General features: G+C 40.9%; 1 protein-coding gene across 4 annotated transcripts in view; it reads right to left on the bottom strand.

Moving 5' to 3' along the window:
* The window catches only part of sik3 (SIK family kinase 3), a 29,814-nt gene extending 7,896 nt beyond the window's left edge, over window positions 1-21,918 (bottom strand). For 3 of the 4 annotated variants that reach the window (XM_026327018.2, XM_026327008.2, XM_026327000.2), the window contains exons 1-16: window positions 21,602-21,918; window positions 12,219-12,335; window positions 11,557-11,620; window positions 10,865-11,026; window positions 10,549-10,673; window positions 10,241-10,364; window positions 9,793-9,911; window positions 9,367-9,477; window positions 9,114-9,248; window positions 8,668-8,745; window positions 8,405-8,514; window positions 6,549-6,705; window positions 6,255-6,404; window positions 6,070-6,143; window positions 3,273-3,407; window positions 2,165-2,306 (exon numbers count right to left, since the gene is read on the bottom strand). In XM_026327018.2, the coding sequence (XP_026182803.1) occupies window positions 2,165-2,306; window positions 3,273-3,407; window positions 6,070-6,143; window positions 6,255-6,404; window positions 6,549-6,705; window positions 8,405-8,514; window positions 8,668-8,745; window positions 9,114-9,248; window positions 9,367-9,477; window positions 9,793-9,911; window positions 10,241-10,364; window positions 10,549-10,673; window positions 10,865-11,026; window positions 11,557-11,620; window positions 12,219-12,335; window positions 21,602-21,892 (2,094 nt within the window). In that variant the 5' untranslated portion in view covers window positions 21,893-21,918. Of the gene's footprint in view, window positions 1-2,164; window positions 2,307-3,272; window positions 3,408-6,069; window positions 6,144-6,254; window positions 6,405-6,548; window positions 6,706-8,404; window positions 8,515-8,667; window positions 8,749-9,113; window positions 9,249-9,366; window positions 9,478-9,792; window positions 9,912-10,240; window positions 10,365-10,548; window positions 10,674-10,864; window positions 11,027-11,556; window positions 11,621-12,218; window positions 12,336-21,601 lie in introns of all 4 variants that reach the window. The other variant, XM_026327027.2, reaches the window with a different exon arrangement.
* Window positions 21,919-23,185: the final 1,267 nt, after the last annotated feature.

Consider the following 23,185-nt stretch of genomic DNA (forward strand, 5'->3'; position numbering starts at 1 on the left):
CTGCAATGATTTGCAAATCTCATAAACCCATATTTTATCCACAACAGAACATAGAAATGTTTAAACTGAGAAAATGTACCATTTTAACAAAAACATAAGGCAATTTTGGAATTAAGGGCAACAACATGTCTTAAAAATGTTGGTGCTTCAGTTAATAACACTAATCACATTTAGTTAATGAAACTAATTGGACAGCCAATGCTAAAAGCAAATGCATGCATACACATAAAATGTGGAAACCTGCTGTGTAAGCACTTTGTGCAATCCAAAATTATGAGAACAACAGCAGGTGTAATATACTCTGAGGTCATAAATGTATCTACATTTATTTACCGCAAGTTATTTTTTTATTTATTTAAAAAAAATAATATATATATAAATACAGGCTGGAGAGTATCAATAGTAGAACCTTCTGAAAACATTTACTCCTGAGAGTCTTGTCCTGGGTAGAGGCCATGTGTGCGTTAACCTTTGTTCTACTCTTGTTAACCCTCTTTAGGACTTAAGAGCAAGATAATCTCAGCACTTAAGTGCATGCCTGAAATGGAGCACCACTAAGAACATGATGATTATCTCTCTCCCTGCCTCTCATGAGGTCATCTCATTGCAGTGTCACAGCAAATGATGTGATGTCTCAAGAAGTAGCTGGAGATCTTCCCATATGAAAAACATTGTTTGACTTAATCTTAGGAAAAACCTCATGTTGGGTGTCCAAATTGCCCTGAGTCTATATGATGTCACTCATAATGATTAGTCAAGATTGTTTTGTTTTTTTTTTAAATTTTTTTTTTGCAAAGGCCACCCAACACTTCCCCGTGGGGCAAAAGGGGAAAGTAATAACCATGAGAAAAAGCATTTTATTTTAGTGTTTTTAGGTGTTAAGTACATTTCTGTTTGTGAGTATATGCAGTGTGTACATAAATTATGTACCATTCTGTTTGTGAGTATATGCAGTGTGTACATAAATTATGTACCATCTGTCAAAGTATGTCAGTTTTCTCTCATATGCTCCAGACAAAATGGTTTGATGTTAATGATGTGTATCTGTCAAAAGATAAACACCACTAGGGCATCTATGGTGCCTATTAGTTAAGACCTAAACCACATGACCCCAGCTCTAGTCTTACCATATCATCAGTGTGTGTAAGGTTTATCTTAAAACCTAGGTCTGAAGTTCCTCATTGCCCGATCTCAACTCCATAGTCAAACAGGATCAGAGACAAATGACACCACTGAACTTCCTCAGAATTTTTTCAATATGTTAATATTTGTGTTTTTATTTCAGAATTCATGGACAATACAAGCATAAGACAAGCTGACCAATTGTCATCACTTTTCAGCTTCTAACTGTAGCTTGGCTGACTAGAAGACAACATATGAGGAGGCAAAATGCCACAGCCAGCCAATGGGAGTCTTATCAAAGTGCTCCACATCAGGAGACCGACTGCTTTTACACTTGCTGCTGCATCAGAGTTTAGCTAATCTTGTAAAGCACAGATCTGCAGTGCCAGGGTTCTTGGTTTGTTTTCCCAAGTCAGTAAAAATTGCATCAACTAGCTACACTGTATCACCAGTTCTGCACTTTTTTCCCTTAGAACAAAATGTGTTGCATCATTGTTTGCAAGCCCCTAGCAGTCCTACTTCTATGAACAGTTAAAAAAGCAGGGAGCTGAGGTGAAGTACAGACCAGAAGGGAATTTCTGAAATCCCAGCACTTGGTGAAGTAATTGTTGAGTCACTGTTACTGTTTAAAAACCCCATCAACCCTCCACAGAAACGCTGTTTTACTTTATTCTCAATGTATCTTTTCATAAAGTCTGATTTTAACTGTTCTTATAATAATAAATCTCACAGAAAAAAAAACAAAATCTTTCACTGCCAGACAGTCAAAATTTCTCTCTCTAAATGACTCATATAACAACATGCTGATAACAAATATACATGACGTCAAATAAATATATGCAACATTAGCACAACATAACGATATGTTTGTTTTCTTCAGCAACAAAATAAATAAATAAATAAATAAATGTCACAGCTAAGTCACTTTTCTCTGGTGAGCTGGGAGGATAAACTCAGCTACTTTCAGTTTATTGAAAACACCTACTTGTTTTTTGACTCCCTCTTATGTCCTGTGATATTTAGTAGAGTGGTGGTGATGTACCTGCTTAACTTGCTTAATGAGGCTGCCATTCTCTAGATGAGCCTTGAAAGCCTGGATGGTGGCAGCGCCATCAGAAAACCGTCTGACAGGTGAGAAGCGCTCCATGGGGAGATGAAGAGTGTTACAGTCCTTATAGCTGGATCTGAGTGCACATAAACACAGAAACACCCACACCCACACACACCCACACAAAGACACGATATGACAGATAGAAAATAACACACACACACACACACATTCAATCATACAGACAGATGAGATACAAACATGAGAAACATGAGCTGTACAAACCTGCACAAAATATTAAAGTAAAATTATGTTCAAGCATCTGATGGTGATACATAACACTTGGAATGAACAAAAACTGATTAACCCAGGTAAATGATCATTTAAATTATTTCATCCAGCAAATTATGACAGAATAAGTTACATTAGCACTGATGATGGAAGTTCATCTAACACAGCAACACAATATATAAATGCATGAAGTGACTGCATATTCAGAAAGGCTCCTTCCTCAACTTACCATTGATTCCAGATGTTTGTGCAGTGCATAGAAGATAAACTACTTTTTATTCAAGTGTTGACATGGTTCACAGAAAGCTAAATTACTGCTTGCAACATTGATAATTGACAGGACTGGATGAACTATCATTTACACTTAAAAAAGAAAAAAAAAAGAACTAGAACTGATCATAGGGGATAACATCTGCAACGACATAACACAAAAGAATGGACACTAAGAGAAACCACGCTTAGAACGGTTGCTCATACAAGAACAACTTCCTAAATCTTACCTGCTCCGTGTGGGGAGAAGACACTTATTTTGGATCATGGTTTACTGGTGGTGTGGCAGTATGTCTGCCCTGTGCCACAGCCTCCAGCTTCAACACCACTAAGTAAAAATGCTCTTCCTTTACAAAAGGTGCTCAACCCTCACCTGGATGTCTGAGATCAGCTGTGTGTGCAAGTAAGTGTTTTTGTGTGTGTGAGAGCGTGATTAAGAGTTAGGCTTGATATGCCCCTCATTTAAAATGCATGTATGTGTATTTGTATGTGTGAGTGTGTGTTTGTGCATATACAGCTCGGAGCGGGCGTGTCCCCTCACCGGGTGTGTATGTCGGGGGCCCAACCCCCCCTCTGGCGGGGGCCCTGGAGCCGCTGTGACTCTGCTGAGGGCTCGCCCTGCGATGTGCTCATGAGCGCGTGCGTCGTGTGCCGCTTGGAGCGGTTCGCCAGGTACCTGGGCCGCAGGGAGGGGGGAGGACGGGGGTGAGGGTGGGAGACAGGAAGCAGCACTGGTCAGCTCTCTGTCCTCGTTGGCTAATGGAGACGGGGGGAAAAGGCCCACCCCTTCCCACCTCTGCCATATCAGCTTAGCCAATCAGAAAAACATACAATAGAATTACATCATAGACGGATGTTAAAGCTCCCACAACCACCCAGTTTCCAATTTCAGTATTGGACTGGTGGCCATTTTTTAAATAGTTGGTTTTGCAAGCTTCAGAGTTAGCAAAGCTGTGTGAGAAACAGTGAGTGTGTCTGGAAAATAATTTGGCACTTACTGAAATGAGATAAAAAGGTTCTTGATTAAGACTTTGAGAGATAGGAGGACTGGATTTAGTGGCAGAGTCAGTTTGGAATTGTGACAGAAGGCACTTGTGCGATGGTGAAAGGAGGAGAAATGGGATAAGCACCACAGCAGGGTGGTCACCTCCCGTGGGAAAAAGCAGAGCAGCCAGAAGGCATTCACTCCCAGCAACCCAGGATACCAGCGACGTCTACAGAAGGTGCTGTCTGAAGAGGACTGGCTGGGAGACCCTAACCTGGACCTTGGAATCAAACAACATATATCTATATGCCAAAAATGATAATCATTATTGTGACTGAATTTCAGCTCCTCTGATGTCAAATCTTGTATTTTGAAAATATATTTTTTAAATATGAATATAAACATACAGTGGGTACGGAAAGTATTCAGACCCCTTTAAATTTTTCACTCTTTGTGTCATTGCTGCCATTTGCCAAAATCAAAAAAGTTCATTTTATTTCTCATTAATGTACACTCAGCACCCCATCTTGACAGAAAAAAACAGATATGTAGAAATTTTTGCAAGTTTATTAAAAAAGAAAAACTGAAATATCACATGGTCATAAGTATTCAGACCCTTTGCAGTGACACTCATATTTAACTCACATGCTGTCCATTTCTTCTGATCCTCTTTGAGATGGTTCTGCTCCTTCATTGGAGTCCAGCTGTGTTTAATTAAACTGATTGGACTTGATTAGGAAAGGCACACACCTGTCTATATAAGACCTTACAGCTCACAGTGCATGTCAGAGCAAATGAGAATCATGAGGTCGAAGGAACTGCCCAAGGAGCTCAGAGACAGAATTGTGGCAAGGCACAGATCTGGCCAAGGTTACAAAAGAATTTCTGCAGGACTCCAGGTTCCTAAGAGCACAGTGGCATCCATAATCCTCAAATGGGAAAAGTTTGGGAAGACCAGAACTCGTCCTAGACCTGGCCGTCCAGCCAAACTGAGCAGTCGTGGGAGAAGAGCCTTGGTGAGAGAGGTAAAGAAGAACCCAAAGATCACTGTGGCTGAGCTCCAGAGATGCAGTAGGGAGATGGGAGAAAGTTCCATAAAGTCAACTATCACTGCAGCCCTCCACCAGTCGGGGCTTTATGGCAGAGTGGCCCGACGGAAGCCTCTCCTCAGTGCAAGACACATGAAAGCCTGCATAGAGGTTGCCAAAAAACACATGAAGGACTCCCAGACTATGAGAAATAAGATTCTTTGGTCTGATGAGACCAAGATTGAACCTTTTGGCGTTAATTCTAAGCAGTATGTGTGGAGAAAACCAGGCACTGCTCATCACCTGCCCAATACAATCCCTACAGTGAAACATGGTGGTGGGAGCATCATGTTGTGGGGGTGTTTTTCAGCTGCAGGGACAGGACGACTGGTTGCAACTGAAGGAAAGATGAATGCAGCCAAGTACAGAGATATCCTGGAAGAAAACCTCTTCCAGAGTGCTAAGGACCTCAGTCTGGGCCGAAGGTTCACCTTTCAACAGGACAATGACCCTAAGCACACAGCTAAAATAACAGAGGAGTGGCTTCAGAACAACTCTGTGACCGTTCTTGACTGGCCCAGCCAGAGCCCTGACCTAAACCCAATTGAGCATCTCTGGAGAGCCCTGAAAATGGCTGTCCAGCAACGTTCACCATCCAACCTGACAGAACTGGAGAGGATCTGCAAGGAAGAATGGCAGAGGATCCCCAAATCCAGGTGTGAAAAACTTGTTGCATCATTCCCAAGAAGACTCATGGCTGTACTAGCTCAAAAGGGTGCTTCTACTCAATACTGAGCACAGGGTCTGAATACTTATGACCATGTGATATTTCAGTTTTTCTTTTTTAATAAACTTGCAAAAATTGCAATGACACAAAGAGTGAAAAATTTAAAGGGGTCTGAATACTTTCCGTACCCACTGTACACCCTCCATGTATTGTTCAGGTTTTTTTGTTTGCAATTACCTGGATTAAACACATGTCCACTACTCAAAACAACAGCAGACAAATTGCCGTTTCTTCTGTGTCATGGAGTATGTACTGCATGTCACTGGATTAATGTGTTTTAGGTCTGAAAAGCTTCTTTACATAGAAGGTCATGATGTTCAAAATTAAGATTATTTTAAATAAAGTGAGGTGAAGTCTCACGTGTGACTAGTGATAAAAATTAAAAACGTATGGTTTTATTTCGTACAGTCCTTACCACAACATTCACACAGAACTCCTGAAACTAATGTCACAGGCTACAGACCTTCCTGAGTATCCAGTTCAGACAGCACCTCTGTACAGTAAACCCCTTCACCAAAAACACGGCACCGTGGGTTACCTCTGTACCGCTTCTTGATCTGGCTCTCCATCCGAACCCTCCTCATCCACTGGAGCTACTGCAGGGATAGGGTGCTGAGAGAGGCAAACAGTTTACTGGTCAGCATTACAGTTTAAATGGTAGGAAAATAAAGAAATCCCATGCATATGGAAATACAGATACTCAGATGTAACATCTATACTCACTGGACTGGCCACAAGTGGTGATGGCCCCCGGGGTCTTTTGAGGAGCTGAGCATGTAACTGAATGTTGGCCCCACCATCAGAAGCCCTTCTACCCAAAGGTCCCATGCAGTTAAGCAGCTGCAGTGTAGGCGGCTGCAGCAACGACTGCTCCTGGAAGGACAATAGAAACAAGGAGTCAGAAGGTGGATAATCAAAGCTGGTACTTAGACATAGAGGGTTCTATAAGTTACCTAATGGCTTCCAGAAACCTTCTATTGCCAATGTACAAACCTTAATCCAACCCAATGACTATACCTTGTACTCCAGCTGCTGTGTGGGTTGCAAACTCTGTGTAGGCATGAGAGTATGCATTTGCCCCATTGTGGGAGCCAGCGAGGGGAAGGGGGGCTGGGGCACTGCACCACGTGGGAAACCTGGTGGAAGTTTCTGGAGGTCCTCCTGCATCTCTGTCCTGTGGTGGAAAGAGGAAAGAATGAAAACTCAGTTACAAGCTCATATTCTAGTTAATATCTTATGAGAACAGCTTATTTAAATGTAAGACCTAACACTCCACTAACCCTGCATCAACATACCCACCAATAAACACTTCCTATTTGTGCAGATTGTTATTATTTTTTAAAAAGCTATAAATAGGTTTCAGTTTGTATTACATGTGATTGCAAACTCAACACCACAGACTAAGTCACACAATAGTTGGCAGAAGCACGGCATCTACCATTTTTGACAACTGTCCTAAGTTAACCCTCTGGGGTCTAAGGGGGTTTTGGGGCCCTGGACAAATTTTGACATTTGTGCTTTTTTCAGTTGCTTTTAAACATATTCATGTCTAAAGTCTGATAACACTGTAATCAGCACAAACTGGGCTACAATAATATGTGAGCAGCAAGTTTATACATGACTGTGTTTTTGAGAAAACAGTGTTTATGCATGGTTAGTGAAAAACTACAATTTTTTAGTCACTGAAATAAGACCATAAAATACATAAAGAACATTGGTTCACAAAACTTTGGAGACCTGCATGTTGCTGCCAAAAGTGTTTACTTCACAATGATGTGAAAGTCATCTTTTTCACTCATTCACAGTAAACAACACATTGATTTCAATTTTCTAAGACACTTTTTGTCCAGAAAGGCCATATGCAAGAAGGTGTGTCTCAGGATGAATAGTCATGTGATTTACCTGAGAAGACAAAAGACGCACTGAACGACCAGACAAAGACGCGCATAATGAGCCTTTCAGTCAATGTGGATGGGACGGATTAGTGCTGTACAATACAACACAATGCAGAGCCAATCGTTCGTCATTCGAGTTAAAATCATGTTTTTACTCTGAGGACAAACTAAACTATTTGTCTCTGTGTGGAATACAAGAAGAGCTTCTTCACATGCGTAACGCGCCATCATCCAAACGTGCAGAAAAAGTGAGTAAGTTTGACGTTTTATGTCATTTCTCGGGGGTGTGCACATATTTACCTGGTTCACCTGAGATTATTTACATGTGAACAGTGGACAGTGTACAAGGCGGGACCGCATTACCTCGCCCGGGATAGTGCAAGCCCAGCATTTTTTGGTTATTACGATGGTATACAACTAAAGCACTGTGATTTGAATGATATATTGCTTTTATCTGTACAATCAGAATTGACGGAGTAATTTAAGTTTGTTTCGGTGTTATCAATAGAAGATGCGTCAAAACACGCCGACGCGTTCGTCGACCCCAGAGGGTTAATGCAACTGTGATGCAGACTTCTACCAAAACATCAGATAATACAGGTTTGGGCATCAGCCAAGAAGAGAGAAAAATTGGAATAACATACTGACTTTACTTATCCAATAGTTTTAAACTAGTTTTAGCCACTGCACTATCACAAAACACAAATGTTCCCCTTGTAACCACAAAACTGATGAAACAGAAACTGGTTCATGTTGTTTGCATGAATTTATATCCTTGGAAGAGATTGCATGGTGTTATGAACATGATCTGCTATTTGCACATGCCAACTCATGCACACTTCAATACAAAGTACACCAATGGAAACCAGCACAGGGAAATGACAGTGAAAACATACTAAGACAAGTAAAAATATTGTTGCAATAACAGAAACCTAACTTGTAGTAGATTAGAGGCTTGTGTGTTAATGCCATGTTTACCTTTGGTCGGGCACCCCGACAGTGTGCCGCCTCATAGAAAGGTAGCGAGCCATCGCCTCAGGAGATGGCTCCTCCCCTTCATCACTGTCCAGCGCCATGTTGCCATCCGGCTAAGCAACAATTACACACATATATGATCATTAGTTATGATAATGTCTTAAAATAACACAGTGAAACACAGAATTAATCAAAAATAAAGACTGATGTGTTGACTGATCTATGATACCTGCTGCACTAAGAACATGACCAGGTGGTTGACTCACCTCAACAATCTGGTTCTCCGGGTTAATGAGCTGGACATGGGGAACGGTCATGCTAACAGGATTGCCTTGAGGATCTGTCTGCTTAGTGAGCGTGCACAGACATAAACACACAAATGCAAGTCATGTGAGGTTTGCACTAATTTTTAAACAATCTTCTCAGAGCAGTGGACTACTGTTCAAACATTGCTGCCTACAGCGGAGACTATGAAACTAAAAGTCCAATACTTATTTAAAGAAACTATTAATAAAATGACTTATCTGCATACATTTATATATAAACAAAATCAATCCACATATAGGCACAGACACATCATCAGTCAACTACAGGGATTGTTAAGATTATATGGTAAGTGTTCTGGAGTATTTCTAGAACATTAACAGTCTATAGCACTATGAAACAATGGCAAAGCTTAATGCCTATCATGACAACATAAAGAATGAATCACCTGTACAGCGTTAAGGGGATAGCTAATAGGGTGTGGTGTTGGTTGGGCAACACGTAGGGTCTTGTGTTTCTTGAGGCGGTCAGCCAGTAGACTGTAGATGGCACTGTAGTGATCATATGCATCTGCTTGTAGGGACTGGAGGAGGGGAGGGGTGGAATATAAATCAGTTACTGAAATTACACTACTTTTAACAAAACCCAGTGCAAAAACTTAAATACATCAGTTTAAGTGTGCCATGTAGTTGTCTGCCAACCTGAAGTGTGTGCTCTCTTTCCAGGCCCATTTTAGACATGGCTATCAGCACCTGCTCATTGATGAGCTCTGTTTCTCTCTCCGTCTTCACCTGCTCACACTCCGCTATCAGCTGCAAGAGAGGAGAGATATAGAAAAGAGGTGAGCCAGGGCTGACAAAGAACTGTCAAGGCAGTGGCAGATGAAAACACCAAACTTGCACCCCTTTCCTTTTAGATTTGTGTTAAAGGAATAGCTCGAGAAATAGTCAAACCTCCCATAAAATGCTTAATTGTTGTTGCTACACTTCCACAACCTTATTGTGTTAATCAGCACACTTTAGAGATGCTGGTATTATGGAACCTCTGCACAAAACCAGTTTATTGCTTTCCACCTATGACCTGGCCTGAATCAAGTGATTTACTGCAGAACCCTATGGAGGTCTCACCCTGTCGAAGTCTGGGTCTGGGTCTCCTTGTCTCATCCACTTGTTTTTACAGATCTGCTCCATTGTCAACCGCCTGCTGGGCTCCAGCACCAACATGTGTCTGATCAAGTACTCACAGTCTGCAACACACAAAGCGGATATAATATTTGAAACAGCTTAATAATACGCTTTGTCCAATTAAATGTTTGACAAACACCAATGAAGATGGTAGACATGACCAGACCATCTAGCCTCCTAGAGTACAACTCTCCATTGGCTCAAAAATGTCATATTTTTCTATGAAGATGAAATATAACAACTTTGAAAAGCAATTTTTCGTGAAGTATCACCTTGAGAATTGGTTAAGCCTTTGGTTGGGAAAAATAAGCTACTGACATCTTGCAGTGATTTGATCTGGAGGAGGAAGTGAAGAGACTTTGGAAAGATTGAGAGTTGGCAGGATTACTACCTGTGGACATGAAGAAGGGAATGCGGAATTTGCCGCTGAGGACACGTGCCCGCAAATTCTGTAGAGTGCTGCCATCGAAGGGCAGGGCGCCACACACCAACACATATAAGACCACACCTAAGCTCTATACAGAGAAAACACAGAAACAAACTATGAGTCATTATCATTTTCTTCAACAAAAACATCAAGAAGAAGCTGGGTACTACACTTTAAGACAAAGACGTCTGAGAACCTTTCATTCTTTTCTCTTTTGAAAGGCTGAAGTCAGTCAGCTAAGCTTTCTGTTGCAGTGCAGTCCAGTTACTCACCCATATATCTACTTTAGGCCCATCATATTCCTTGCCCTCAAAAAGTTCTGGTGCAGCATAGGGAGGGCTGCCACACCACGTCTTCAACAGCTGGCCTCGAGAAAACAAGTTACTGAAGCCAAAATCTGACAGGGGAGAGAAGAAGTTGATTCAATCTTATCACTTTTCTTGACAGTGTAAACTCAATCAAAGCAGGTAAAGGCTCCAAAAGAACATGATCACACTTGCCTACACCCACTCACCAAGACAGTCCAAAACCGCTAAATAAAGATACCCACCCAAACATTCTTCAGTGCAAACACATACAAACACACACCTGCGATTTTGATGTTGAGGTTGTGGTCCAGGAGCAGATTCTCAGCCTTCAGGTCTCTGTGGACAATGTTACGGCAATGACAGAAATGGACTGCTGCAACAATCTGCTTGAACTTTTTCCTGGCGTCTTTTTCTGCCATCCGCCCATGAGCCACAAGGTGGTCTGTACATACACACATCCATACAATTTAGACATGGGCATCCACTGTAACTGATCAGATCCTGTGCTCAGGGCTTTGTTAAACTCAAAGCCAACAGGCCGAGTAGCTGAATACACAATATACAAATGCTGTTCTGTTGGGATTTGCCATATTATACTCCTATAAAAACAGAAAGTGGACATTGGATCCTGGACATAATTTACTATCAGAATACAACAGAAAACTAAAATATGAAACCAGTATGTGTATACAAAACCAATAAAAGATGCATTTTGTGTAAAACAAGCATGAACCAACTATGCAGTAGAGGAAACCAGTCATGTCTCTTAAAAACAAAACCTTTATTAATTATATTTAGATGATTTGTTCTACAACATATCAAGCCATTTTAAGAACAATGGCCCTCAAATTTTTAAATGCCAATTTTTCCTTTTTTACATAATTTGACACCAGTCAAGGGAAAAAAACTGAAAAGTTGAGACAGACATGACAAAGACAATCCATAGCAAGATTAACAGTGGGGAACTCTTACCAAATATTTCTCCACCGCTAGCGTACTCTGTTACCAGATAGATCATCCTCTCTGTCTCCATCACCTAAAGAAATAAACAAAAGATAACAGCCAGGACCTACAGACTCTCTGACAGGCCAACATCTAGTTATGGGCGGCTCACCTGTTACACAACACAATGAGTAAGCATAGTTACAAAGAGGAAGATTTATATAGCACAGAAATTGACAGTGCTGTGTTTATTGAAATTTTAAGATAATATGATCGCACTTACAAGGAAAATGCATATTACGTTTTAAATGACAGTGGCTTTTTGAAGTCAACATGCTGGATTGAGATGCTAGTTTGAGACAGGCTAGTTTGGTCTTGATCTCCCACTGCGAAAAAAAGGAAACTTTTTTTTCCCTAACTTCTATCACTTAGATGGTACCTTCCCCAGCGGAACAACTGTGATTGGGGGGAAAAATAAGTTTTTCTGAATGAAACTGAAATAGTAGTTTCCAGGTATTTTTTATAATTCCATACCAACAAGGAAATCTTTGGTACAGTCAACCCAAGAAAAATTAACAGGTCATCACCAAATCCTAATTTAATTTTTCCTTTTCCTAGTGGACCATGCGTGTCTCGTGTAAGATAGCAGCAGAGCACCTTATCAAGCTCTGGGGGTGAGTCTGAGTGTGTACCTGGTAGAGGCGGATGATGTGGGGGTGCTTCAGCAACTTCATGATTTGCACCTCTCTGAAGATCTTTTTCAGGTTCTCGTCATCCAGCTGAGTCTTATCCACTATTTTTATAGCCACCTGGAGACAGGGGAACAAGAAAAGGATGGTTGGAGATAAGGATTAATGATGAAAGACGGCGAATTCCTGGACAGGGAGGACGAGATTTAAGAGGAATCAGCGAGGGAGTATGGAAGACGCACACAGAAAGGAGAGCGAACTCATGCAATGTAATGTGTTTACTAGTTCTTGAATTTCAGAATACACAAGGCCAGACATTTGTGTTAAATGGCATTTAGTCAACACTTAAATTACAGACAACAATTCCAAGGCACAGCCACAGTGCACTTGCAAGTGATAACACGATAATGACAAAAGAGCAAAGTGCTGTGAAAAGAACCAGCAAACAAGGTAAAGTGATAGTATGAGTCAGACAGACTCACTCTGACACGGCCTGGCTCAGGGAATCCACTAACAAAAACATAAAAACACTATAAACTGATAGTTGACTGGCTGCACATCTTAAGATGACCGACACCCAAACTGTGTCTTGGCAAACACGGTGCTTCATCTGGATTGTTGGCTCTCTGAATCTTGTTTAGGGAACTCGACCTGAGTCATGACCTCTGAGTGCCAGCAAAACTCTTGCATAACTACTGAGCCTTTGACAATGGCTCCAGCAAAGTGGACAGTGATGGTGTGTGACACCCTCGTAGACACCTTTAATGACTTAATCAAGCTAAAGTAAAAGGGCTGCCCCAAAACACAGCTCCTGCCAAAAATAGATTAGCGGGTACAGTTTGAGTGCGTGTGAAAAAAATGAAACGCATTCGTCCTGCATGAACACACACAAACAGCAGCACCTCATCCGTGAAATTCTGCCGAGCAGAAGTTAGTGTGTAGTTTCCCTTCAAGAATAGTGGACAACATGTATACAGGTAGATTTTGTGTTCTCCTTGTATCCTGACATTTGAAAACACTGAAGTGTTTAATTATTAAATGCAGATGTACATTGTGTGGAGGAGTTTTTAAATTGAAAATGTACCGACTCTACATGGTTTCTAATTGGTTCTTTGCTGAGCCCTCTGTTATGTTAAATTCTATATCGTTTTATTGGTTCCAATTTTTTCTTTAAATGTCTGTCCCATCATGCACTGTGCTCCGTGACAAATCACATTTCATTTTCTTGTGCTGACATACACATGCATCATCTGGGGTGTCACAGCCTTTCAACACTTTGTTTTTATTGGTATGGTCCTTCTGAAATCTTTCAGGCAGACACATATAAAGACACTGAACATCAGCAAAAATTGTACTGTTTAGTTTTATTAGAAATACAGACCTGTTTATATATGTACTCTATGTATGTATGTGTGTGTGTGTAGTGTGTCTCTGTGGTATCTTAAGCTCTAGCAATCTATTCTTGGCACTGGCAGTCATCCAGTTTTGTTGGATGTAATCACTACTCTCTGCATCTTATGGAGGGTAACAACAGGACATCTGGATCACACACACTCCCGCATTCGAACATATGCCAGCTTCTACACATACACATTATATTTAGAGGACAGTGAGACCCGGAAACGAGGAAACAGGGTTTCTTTGGCTACATGTTGAAACTGTACAGACACAAGATATTTGTCTTAATATAAAACCTTGAGATGGATAACTGTTCAGTGGCTGATTGACAGGTTCCTGGGGTACCTACTAGGGATGGGAGGATTACCACATTCATATCAAATCAATGCACTTTTGGAAATAAACTGAAATTCACTGATTATTACATGTTTGTATTGATAAAAGCACATAGTTTTTCATATTGCACTTAACTGCTCATGATCGTTATGAGCATCTGTTATTTTATGAGTGTACAGTAATTGTGACAGTCAATTAGAAAATAGCATACTTTGCTATGCTAACAGGTAAAGACCTGGCTAGACCCGCTGTGAAGCTAACCAGTAAGCTGTACTCTACCAACAACCATGTGACTGGTGTATATCTCAAAGTGTGGCGCTCCAGCTTCAGCGTCATCCAAGATACAGTAAATGCATTGAGAATATGTTGTACCTTTAGGACCCTCAGGGTGTTAAATTTATTTTCCACTTGCTTCCACGACTGGAATTTTCCATCAAAAGATCTGGGTTTACACACACGCACGCACACACACACACACCATTCCTGAGAGGCCGGCTGCAATGAGATGAAATGTCACATAGCCCCTGTGATCACAAGACAGTGACCTCAACACAGCACCATGCCAGAGCAGCTGGTGCCCAGCAGAGGAGTCGGAGCCATTTACTGTACAACACACTCACACACCAACTAGCTTTACAGTCCACAAAAAAATAAATTAACATATAAAATAATACCTCAGGTGGACGAAAAAAAGAGTTAAAATCGTTTATCTTAGACAATCAACCAACTTAAACACAAGTGTACAACAACAATTCACCTGCCACACAAAGGATAATAAGACTGGGATTACTGGGAGCTTGTTATGAGCTTATATACAAGCTAATGAAACAGCAAGAGCAAGAAAATGGCTTCCTGTTTAAACATATACATGGACACAACATAGCAGGCTGAGACAGACACTATATAAATAGAGTATATATATATATAGTTTATATACACTATATAAACATACTACCATGTTAAGTACTGCTTAAGTCAGCATGTATTTTGTGAGAAAATTTCATTGCGCTACACACCTGCCTTCAATACACTGACTTACTCAATGCATACTACTATAGGTCATGTCAGGGTTTGACCTCTGCCACGACACTTAAGCCTCGAGCAAACAAACAAACAAACAAACAAACAAACACACACACACAAAAAAGAATTTTACTTCATATTAGCAAGTGATCATGATCCAACTAAATATTAGGATTAATCCAAAAAAGAGAATTGGTGTAACATCAGGTGGGAAGCTGGGGCAAGTGCATCTTGTATGCTCATCTGTGTTCACGCGCTCAGTGACTCACTCGCTCGATCGCTCAGTGGTGCGGTGATATAACACACAGGGTTAACATTCATCAACAGGTGACAGCGATTATCTCCCACAGGAGGTGTAATGCTCAGGCTTAGCCTATACCAGCATGTGACGGAGTTTAACTCTTCACCACATGCACACACCCACACACATATGCACAGATACCCACACACACACCCATGCATACATACCTGCTATCCTTACAGCTGCTAATTATAGGCAGAAATTGTGGGTTTTGTGTGTACACGTGTAAAGGACATCACAATGAGGTCACAGCAGCCCTGTACAAGTTGCACATATGACAGTATATGTGTACACAGACACACATGAAAACATGCAGGCAATATGAGTCAGCACAAAGCCTTTTTAGAGATGTTCTACTTGCTTGCTGTGCACTTGTATTAGTTTATGTGTGAAAATGACTAAGTTGAATGTGCAAGGCTGAAAGAACAGCACCAGGACCTGCTTCACTGTAAAAACTGGACACCACCTCCCATTTCCTTTTTATGCACAGCAGAGGAGACCCTTTTACGCTGAGAGGCTCATACAGACCTAACCACATCCAACTACAGTCACTGTATGACACACCAGCTGACTGAAGCTGCAAGTTCACATTCCCACCATGACAGTGATTGTTGTGCTTACAAGGAAAAAAAAAAGAAAATCACCAGTTCTGGTTTGACACGGTCTTTCTACTTTGACAAACAGCTCTCTGTGGGGACAAGAACATGGTACATATCTCATTTTTTTGTAAGAAATACACATACCACCTAAAGATAGCGTTTTTTCAAATACCATACTACCTTCCAGTCACTACAAAAACAGAAAACCTTAAGCAAACTTGATATTTTTGCTCTACACTTTAGTGCTGTAATTGAACTATGTCCTCACTAGTTGTAGCATGCCTTCAGTTCGTGTCTTTTACTAATGCATAAAATGTTCTGCCTGACTACTGCAATCAGAGAACTGTGAGAATTTTCTGCTTGCCTTGTATGATGATAAATGTAATTGGCTGAAGTTTTTGGACTTTGCAAAGTCTTGGTCCTGGTTATTTATTTATTATATAGACACATACACACATATACATTTACTCTGTCAGATGATTTATGTATACTTCCCATGGATCATACTATGAACACTATGTAAGGCATGTGTTTGTTTAAGCAAACACCACTACTGTTTAGCACAACTAGCTCTTTATCACAACCAAAGCTTCTTGATCAAAGAATCTTCATCAACAGAAATCCTGCTATATACACTAAGCAATCAATTCCACATCAAAGATAAGGGCAAGGAACCCAGATTGTCAGAAACAGAGGTGGGAGACCAAAGCACACCAGACAAATTCTGCTGCATGCAATTTACAGTTTTGGTAAACAAAAACCACTAATCAAGAGTCTTCACAACATAGCAGACAACAAGCTCAACCAATGGCAGGTCAGTCACATTCAGAACTTGTGGTTGGAGGCTGGAATAACCATCATCTCTATGGAAACCAGTTAGAATTCAATGGAGCGACCTTTCTACGACTGGGATCCTTGGCGACACGTCTTTGACAACATACAGCTCTGTGGATGCTGATGGCACAGAGTTGTGATTTTTAGAGTGTGTAATGTTTGCACATGTCATAGGAGAGATTACGTGCATGGACACAAACTGCTGGAGTTAATATGAGGCACCAACATAAGTGTCGATACATTTGACGAGAAACACAACAGGACAGAACAACGACCTCACACTGTCCTTCGTCACGTCAAGTAACAGAAACTCATCGTATGGACTCTCTTCTCCTTTTGATGCCGGCTAGCTACAGATTCACGTTACTGACAACGCAACAGAAGATGGCTAGAGGGCAGGAAGACAAGTCAGGCATAAACACAGCCTTTGTCATATTATTCACCCAAACGAAATCACACTTGACTGTGCGTATGTGCGTCTTTGAGAAGCAGAGAGGGCATGCTGTATGTTAGAGTACTGAGAGTGAGTGTGACTGAGGGAGTGAGTGCAGAGTACATTAGGCCTGTTACCTAACATTTGCCATCCTGTCTGCCCTCTTCCTCCTGCTCATCCTTTTCTTGCCTAAAAACACTCGAGAGGAAAAGGAGGAAGGACAGGAAAACGAAGAGTAGAAAAAACTGCTACCACAGAGTGGCAGCCCGGTGCCAGCTGACCGAAGGCTTTGCAAAAGCCTTGCTACACAATTTGTCAATCACGTGATAAACAAATTGAACACTCAATTCCTGAGAATCATCAATTACAATTACATACACAGTGTGTAATTAATAAAATACTGCTTCCCTGCAGAATGGTAGTATGAATACTTGCTGCATGGAGACATCTGCAACACTCTAGTTGCATCACATGTCCCTGTGTCACCATCGCAACTGAATATTAGCGCTGACCATTTACCTAGAGGCCAGCCAGGATAACAGATTTATTATACCTGAACAGTAGCTAGGGACAATTTCAAAAATGTTCATATCCTGAAAGATAATAAAAGATGAAAGGATCTCACTGACTAATTAATTAGCTGTGCATAAAAAATCAATTCACATAATAGCTGACTGTGGCTGTTCAAGTGATATGCAAAAGGATGTGCAAATTTGCCACCTGTTAAAAATTACAGGGATACTTGATAACATCTCAAGTATGGCACACTACAGGCAACTATGGGCCTAATTAATAGCATAAAGTTGCAGTGCAGAACAATCAGTTCAATCTCGGTAAACATGAAAATAAATGGAGCTCAGTATCGCTACAGACTTCATGAATAGACTTGATTCCGATTCACAAGGTCTCGATTTGAGTCAATATTGACTCAATATTTCCATCTCAAAACCAATTCTGTTTGGTTATGAAAGATTTTCACAACACAAATGTCACAACTTACACAAAAAAGGAACACTATGACCAGGCTAATTATAAAAAAAATTTAAACAGTTATATGAAGGCAATTTTGATTACAGTACAGTAGTAGGTGATAAATCAAGTACTACCAAGTGTAGATTTCAGCAGTGAAAGGACAACAAAATCCACCTGAACCCTGTTCTCTTCCAGAGAGGTACAGAGAGAATAACTCTCAATAGGTAAACAAATTTCGAAGAGAGACCTTGCAGCATGATTAGCCTCTGAAACATGCAGGAAAATGCATATATTTTTAAAAATCGATCCATGGATTTTAAGAATGTATATCAGATGTTTCAAATGAAGATCAATTTGAATCCAAAAATTTATTTTTTAAAACCCAGCCCTAAAAATAAATCTTTCAAAAGCTTGTCTCTCTTTGTGTCCTAAACAAGACCAGCCCCTGTACACATTTCAAAATTTTCATAGAACTTTCAAGGCCATATTACCTTGAAGTTGTGCTGGAAACGCAGCACAGAGGGTGGCAGAGATAAACATTACTGGCTTTGAATAGATTACATCAAGGAATGGACACAGACTCAGTGAGAACTCTTTGAGAACCCTAATTAGTTGTCGAAATTATTACAATTATTAAAATAAAGCATGCCAATTCTAGTAACTTTTGTAATTTCTTAAGTAAAGATGACAGTTACAGATTCTAAAATGTGAGGATTACCTATTTGTATCCATTCAAATTAAAATTAATGACCTTCTTTAGTCTGTTGGTCAGACAAACAATTTGAATTTATTTTTAAAGAAATTACAGCTACTCCTGTAAGGCAAATCCCTAAATGAGCTTGGCAGTGAGTTTTAGAGCTAAAATCTGAGTTATCAAAAAGTACTGAAATAAAGTTTATGGAGAAAACAATCACTGAAATCAAGATTTATCTCAAATGCCTTTAGTTGAGTATGCGAGTATAAAAATGCCTGTTTTGACTTCCACTTCACTAGCCAACCTTTGTCTGAAGCAGATGAACTTTCACTATTTCAACATCCAGATGCAGCACACCAGCTATCTGCCAGAAAAGGTCTATGTTGTGGGACTGCTTCTGTGTTCCAAGTCCTGTTCCACAAGAATTAGCAAAATACACAGCTGAAATAGTAGTGTGTATTGAGGTGGCACACTTTAAACAAATTGACTGTTCAGTGTTTTAGGTTTTAACAAAACTGAGCAAATGAGCCGTATAACGAGACCATCCCTTTCTAGGCTTCTACAGCAACCAAGTATAAATAACCAGATCCTCTTCAGTAGGACTGCACTGCAGGATATCATCCAGCTCCACGTAACAACTGAGAGAGCTATTTTTTGACTACTCAGCATTTCTCATTGGCTCATTATTAAACCTAGGCCATAAAACAAGGCTCCAAAGCGCATTTCATCTGATGACTGATCATCATATCCATATTCATGATATCCACAGGCATGTAAAAGTACACCCCTATTCTTCTGATATTCATGAATAACTAGGAATGCTAAATAAACGCTGCACTAGTTGATAAAAATTAAGCCAACTGGTCTGTCTGTGACCACCATCAACAGCCAGCAACAAAGCCTCTCTTTTATTCTGTCAGTCCATGTTTCATGTCATTTTGTCCTCTGCCTGTCTTACTCTAAGTTAAGCAGCCCCACACATCCAGACAGGCAGAAACAGGCTGACACGCAGAAGAATAAAGATTCATAACCACTTAATCAATCTGTTACTACTGCCTTTGTATTGCTTCTACAGAATGATTGACCACACTCTTTGCCAAAGCTTCTACCCATAAATATCTTATAGTAATATCATCACAGTTAACATCTTTCAAAAAAGTCTTCTGTAGTGTCGAAACCCATTCCATGGGTCTCACCGGCCCAAGTCTATTTTGGCTTCATGGAACTAAATGGAAGGTTCTCTGGGCTATGTGGTGCAAAGCAGCCAAGTGACCCTAGTCTGCCTGTCTGTGTGTAAGTCAACAAGGACATGGTGTTGAGGCTGCACACTCGGCTCCCTTGACGCACCTTTATTCGTGACATGACAATTAAAGGCTCTTCATGAAGCAAGAAACAAAAATCATACTGCAGAAGCTGTCTGTAAGTGTAGGCTTCAATTACACATATCGGTCGTAAGCATTCAACCAGGCATCCATCATAAGGGATGTGCATACTGATCAATACAATGGTCATTTAATCAGAAAAAGGCGTCTGACATCCTCAGAAAGAATTATCCTGAGTAAATCTTCAACAGGCTGGAAATCAAAGGGCCTAATTACCAGAAATCTAACCAACTGCTGTCACTGACTACTTTTATTACTTAGTACTTCTTACTTTTACTACAAGAATTGCCCTTTGGGAGTTAATACAGGTTATCTCATCTGTCATGTCTTCTCATAACATCTTAAATTATACTGATACTGCTGTTGAAGCCTTGAAACAGTGAGGCACCACATCAAGTAAGTAACAATAAAAGAAAAAAATAAATAGTTGTATGAAACTACTTGAATTTTCTCTTTTTTGTGCAATGCCCCCAATCCCCCCTAACATTTAATGTGTCTGCAAAAACCAGTAACCAACAGAAAAAGCCTGGGTATAATGTTAACTCTCATGAGTTACAGACATGGAGCAAGAGACTGACTCCTGGCAAACCCCAAAGCAACTCATCTATTCATCCAGCATGAATATCACTTATTGATAACTGTATCTGGTAGCAGCTCAATGGCGCCCACTCTAAGCAAAAATATCCAGCCATACGTACAATCAGCGCGTAGTGGCAATTTTAAAATCACTAACTGTGCCATGTTAATGTTTCCTTTGACGGAAAAGTTATCAGAAATACCACAAACAAAACAAAATGACTAAGGCGGTTTGTTTATCAACTAGCTAGCTACAGTTAGCGTTAGCTGGCGTTAAATCTAACGTTATGCTGGATTTCACAGCGAGCAACCAATACTCGGGCAACATTCAACTAACGTTATCGACTTTGGAAGTTCGCGGTTGACTTAAAGTTAACAAAGAGGGCGCTGCAAACTTTTAACCGTGTTACTTTTCATGCGCCTGAAATAATGTCTGAATCTATCCAAACAGCTAGGTTAATTAGCTAGTAAGCTAAGCTAGCGACTCCAATCGGAACTCCAATCGTATTTTTCATCTTCGTCAATATCCTTCTCTTCGTCTTTTGGCACACAGTAACCCCAGGCCTCTGTGGTGCTCATGTAAAACACCGACCGGTAATACCTGAGGGATCAGATTTATCTTGTGATAAATGTGTTTTGTATCCAGCGGTTAGGGGTGATGCCCCGTGTCGAAGGGACCCCCACCAACATCAGGCAGCGGTGTCACCAAAAACTGGCCGTTGTCTCCGGAGCCCGAAGGCCCCAGCGTCATCCGGAGTACATGGTCGAAAAAGCTTGAAATAAAACAATGACAACTTGTAACTGTTCACCGCTAACGCCCAGATATCCGTAATCTTACCTTTGCTTTGGTAAGGACGTGTGTGGCTAGTTTAACAACCGCGAAATTTCCCTTGCCGATGGTCCGCTCGATTTCATAGTGGCCCACTCGGGCCGGGGGGGGCCTGGTGACCGAAGTGTGCCCAGGATTGGGGATGCAACCAGCGGCCGTGCCGGTACGACTAGGGTGGTTGATCCCGGAAGATGGCTGGGGTCGGGTCTGGGAGCCCATTACTGCGTGGATCGGTCGGGGAGAGTGCGTAATCCCGGGCGCAGCGGACCCAGCAGCACCTCCGCTTGACACGGCCGCCATCTTCTCGCCTCTCTGCGGGAACAACAAGCAGCCTTGCGCAGCGCGCATCGCGGGCACGCCCCCGCCCTGCGTCATTTTACGTGGAACGCTCCTCCGCAGCGCCCTCTCTAGGTTGTAACCATGGTAACAGTCGGCGTAACAAATGACTTCATCCACAGAAACGTATTGTGGTTGCCTGGGCGACAGAGAAGTGCGCATTATCACTCTGGTTCCCATGATTCAGTGATTCCTTGCAAACTGCCGCACCGTGCATGATCAGACGGGTTTCTGAGGCTTTAAAGGCAAACGATGACATTCAAAACACCGAGTTTAGCAAAACATTCTCCAAAACTGGCATCATGAATATTTACAAAACAACCGTTTATTTGAACCTGCAGTGGCACGAAGAGAACCAGCCTATTAAATGCTGTATGCAGGTTAGTCTACCTACCGCAGATTCTCTGTGCAAAGGTAAATGCCACTTATGCTGAGAAATGGCCTGACCTTCTGAGGACAGTAAAGCTCTCAGAAAATCTAATGAACCCTTTGCCATTAGTGGCTTTGCTATTAGCTGTATTTCCACGGTAATTATATTCTCAGATTCCACATTCTTCACAATGCACAATGAGAGGGTTGCAGTGATACAGGCTGCACGCAAATACACACACACACACACACACACACGCATATGCACATTTGCACAAACACATAGGAATACACGTTTTAGATAGCACATATAATGTCATGCTAATAGAGCTCGGTCCTGAATATCAGTCAATAAAATAATAACGTAGTTATTGTTACAGTTAATGCATTTAGGAAAAACAAATATGAAACTTGAATACATCAAAAACCGACTAATTAATTAATAAAAGAACTTTCTTCTTTTCTTCTTTTTCTTTCTTCTTTTCTTTCTTCTTCTTTTCTTTCATAAATTTTTTATTTTAAGATGCGCTCAAGTGTGCCCTGAAAGAACATAAAAGCATGTAATGCAGCCTACATGCTGCATGTATGAATATGCAGAAATTAAAATAGAAATCAGTATAAAATAATAATAATTAATTATTTGTTTATGGTTAATCTTGTTACAGTTTATGCCAACAAATTCTGCAGAGATGCTGTAGTGCTTTATTAGTAGGCTCATGGGCGAGGAAGGGAATCCTATTCTATTCTAGTCTATTCTATTCTATCCTGTTGCAGACTCACTAGGTTGTGTACAGCACCCCTGCATGGTAGAGAGGAGTTCCTACATCCTGTTACTAAACTGGATTACTGCCTGAGCACAGCAGGTATACTCGTGTGCCAGGGCAGGAA

This window comes from Mastacembelus armatus, chromosome 13 (genome assembly GCF_900324485.2).
Source record: "Mastacembelus armatus chromosome 13, fMasArm1.2, whole genome shotgun sequence".
Taxonomy (NCBI): Eukaryota; Metazoa; Chordata; class Actinopteri; order Synbranchiformes; family Mastacembelidae; genus Mastacembelus; species Mastacembelus armatus.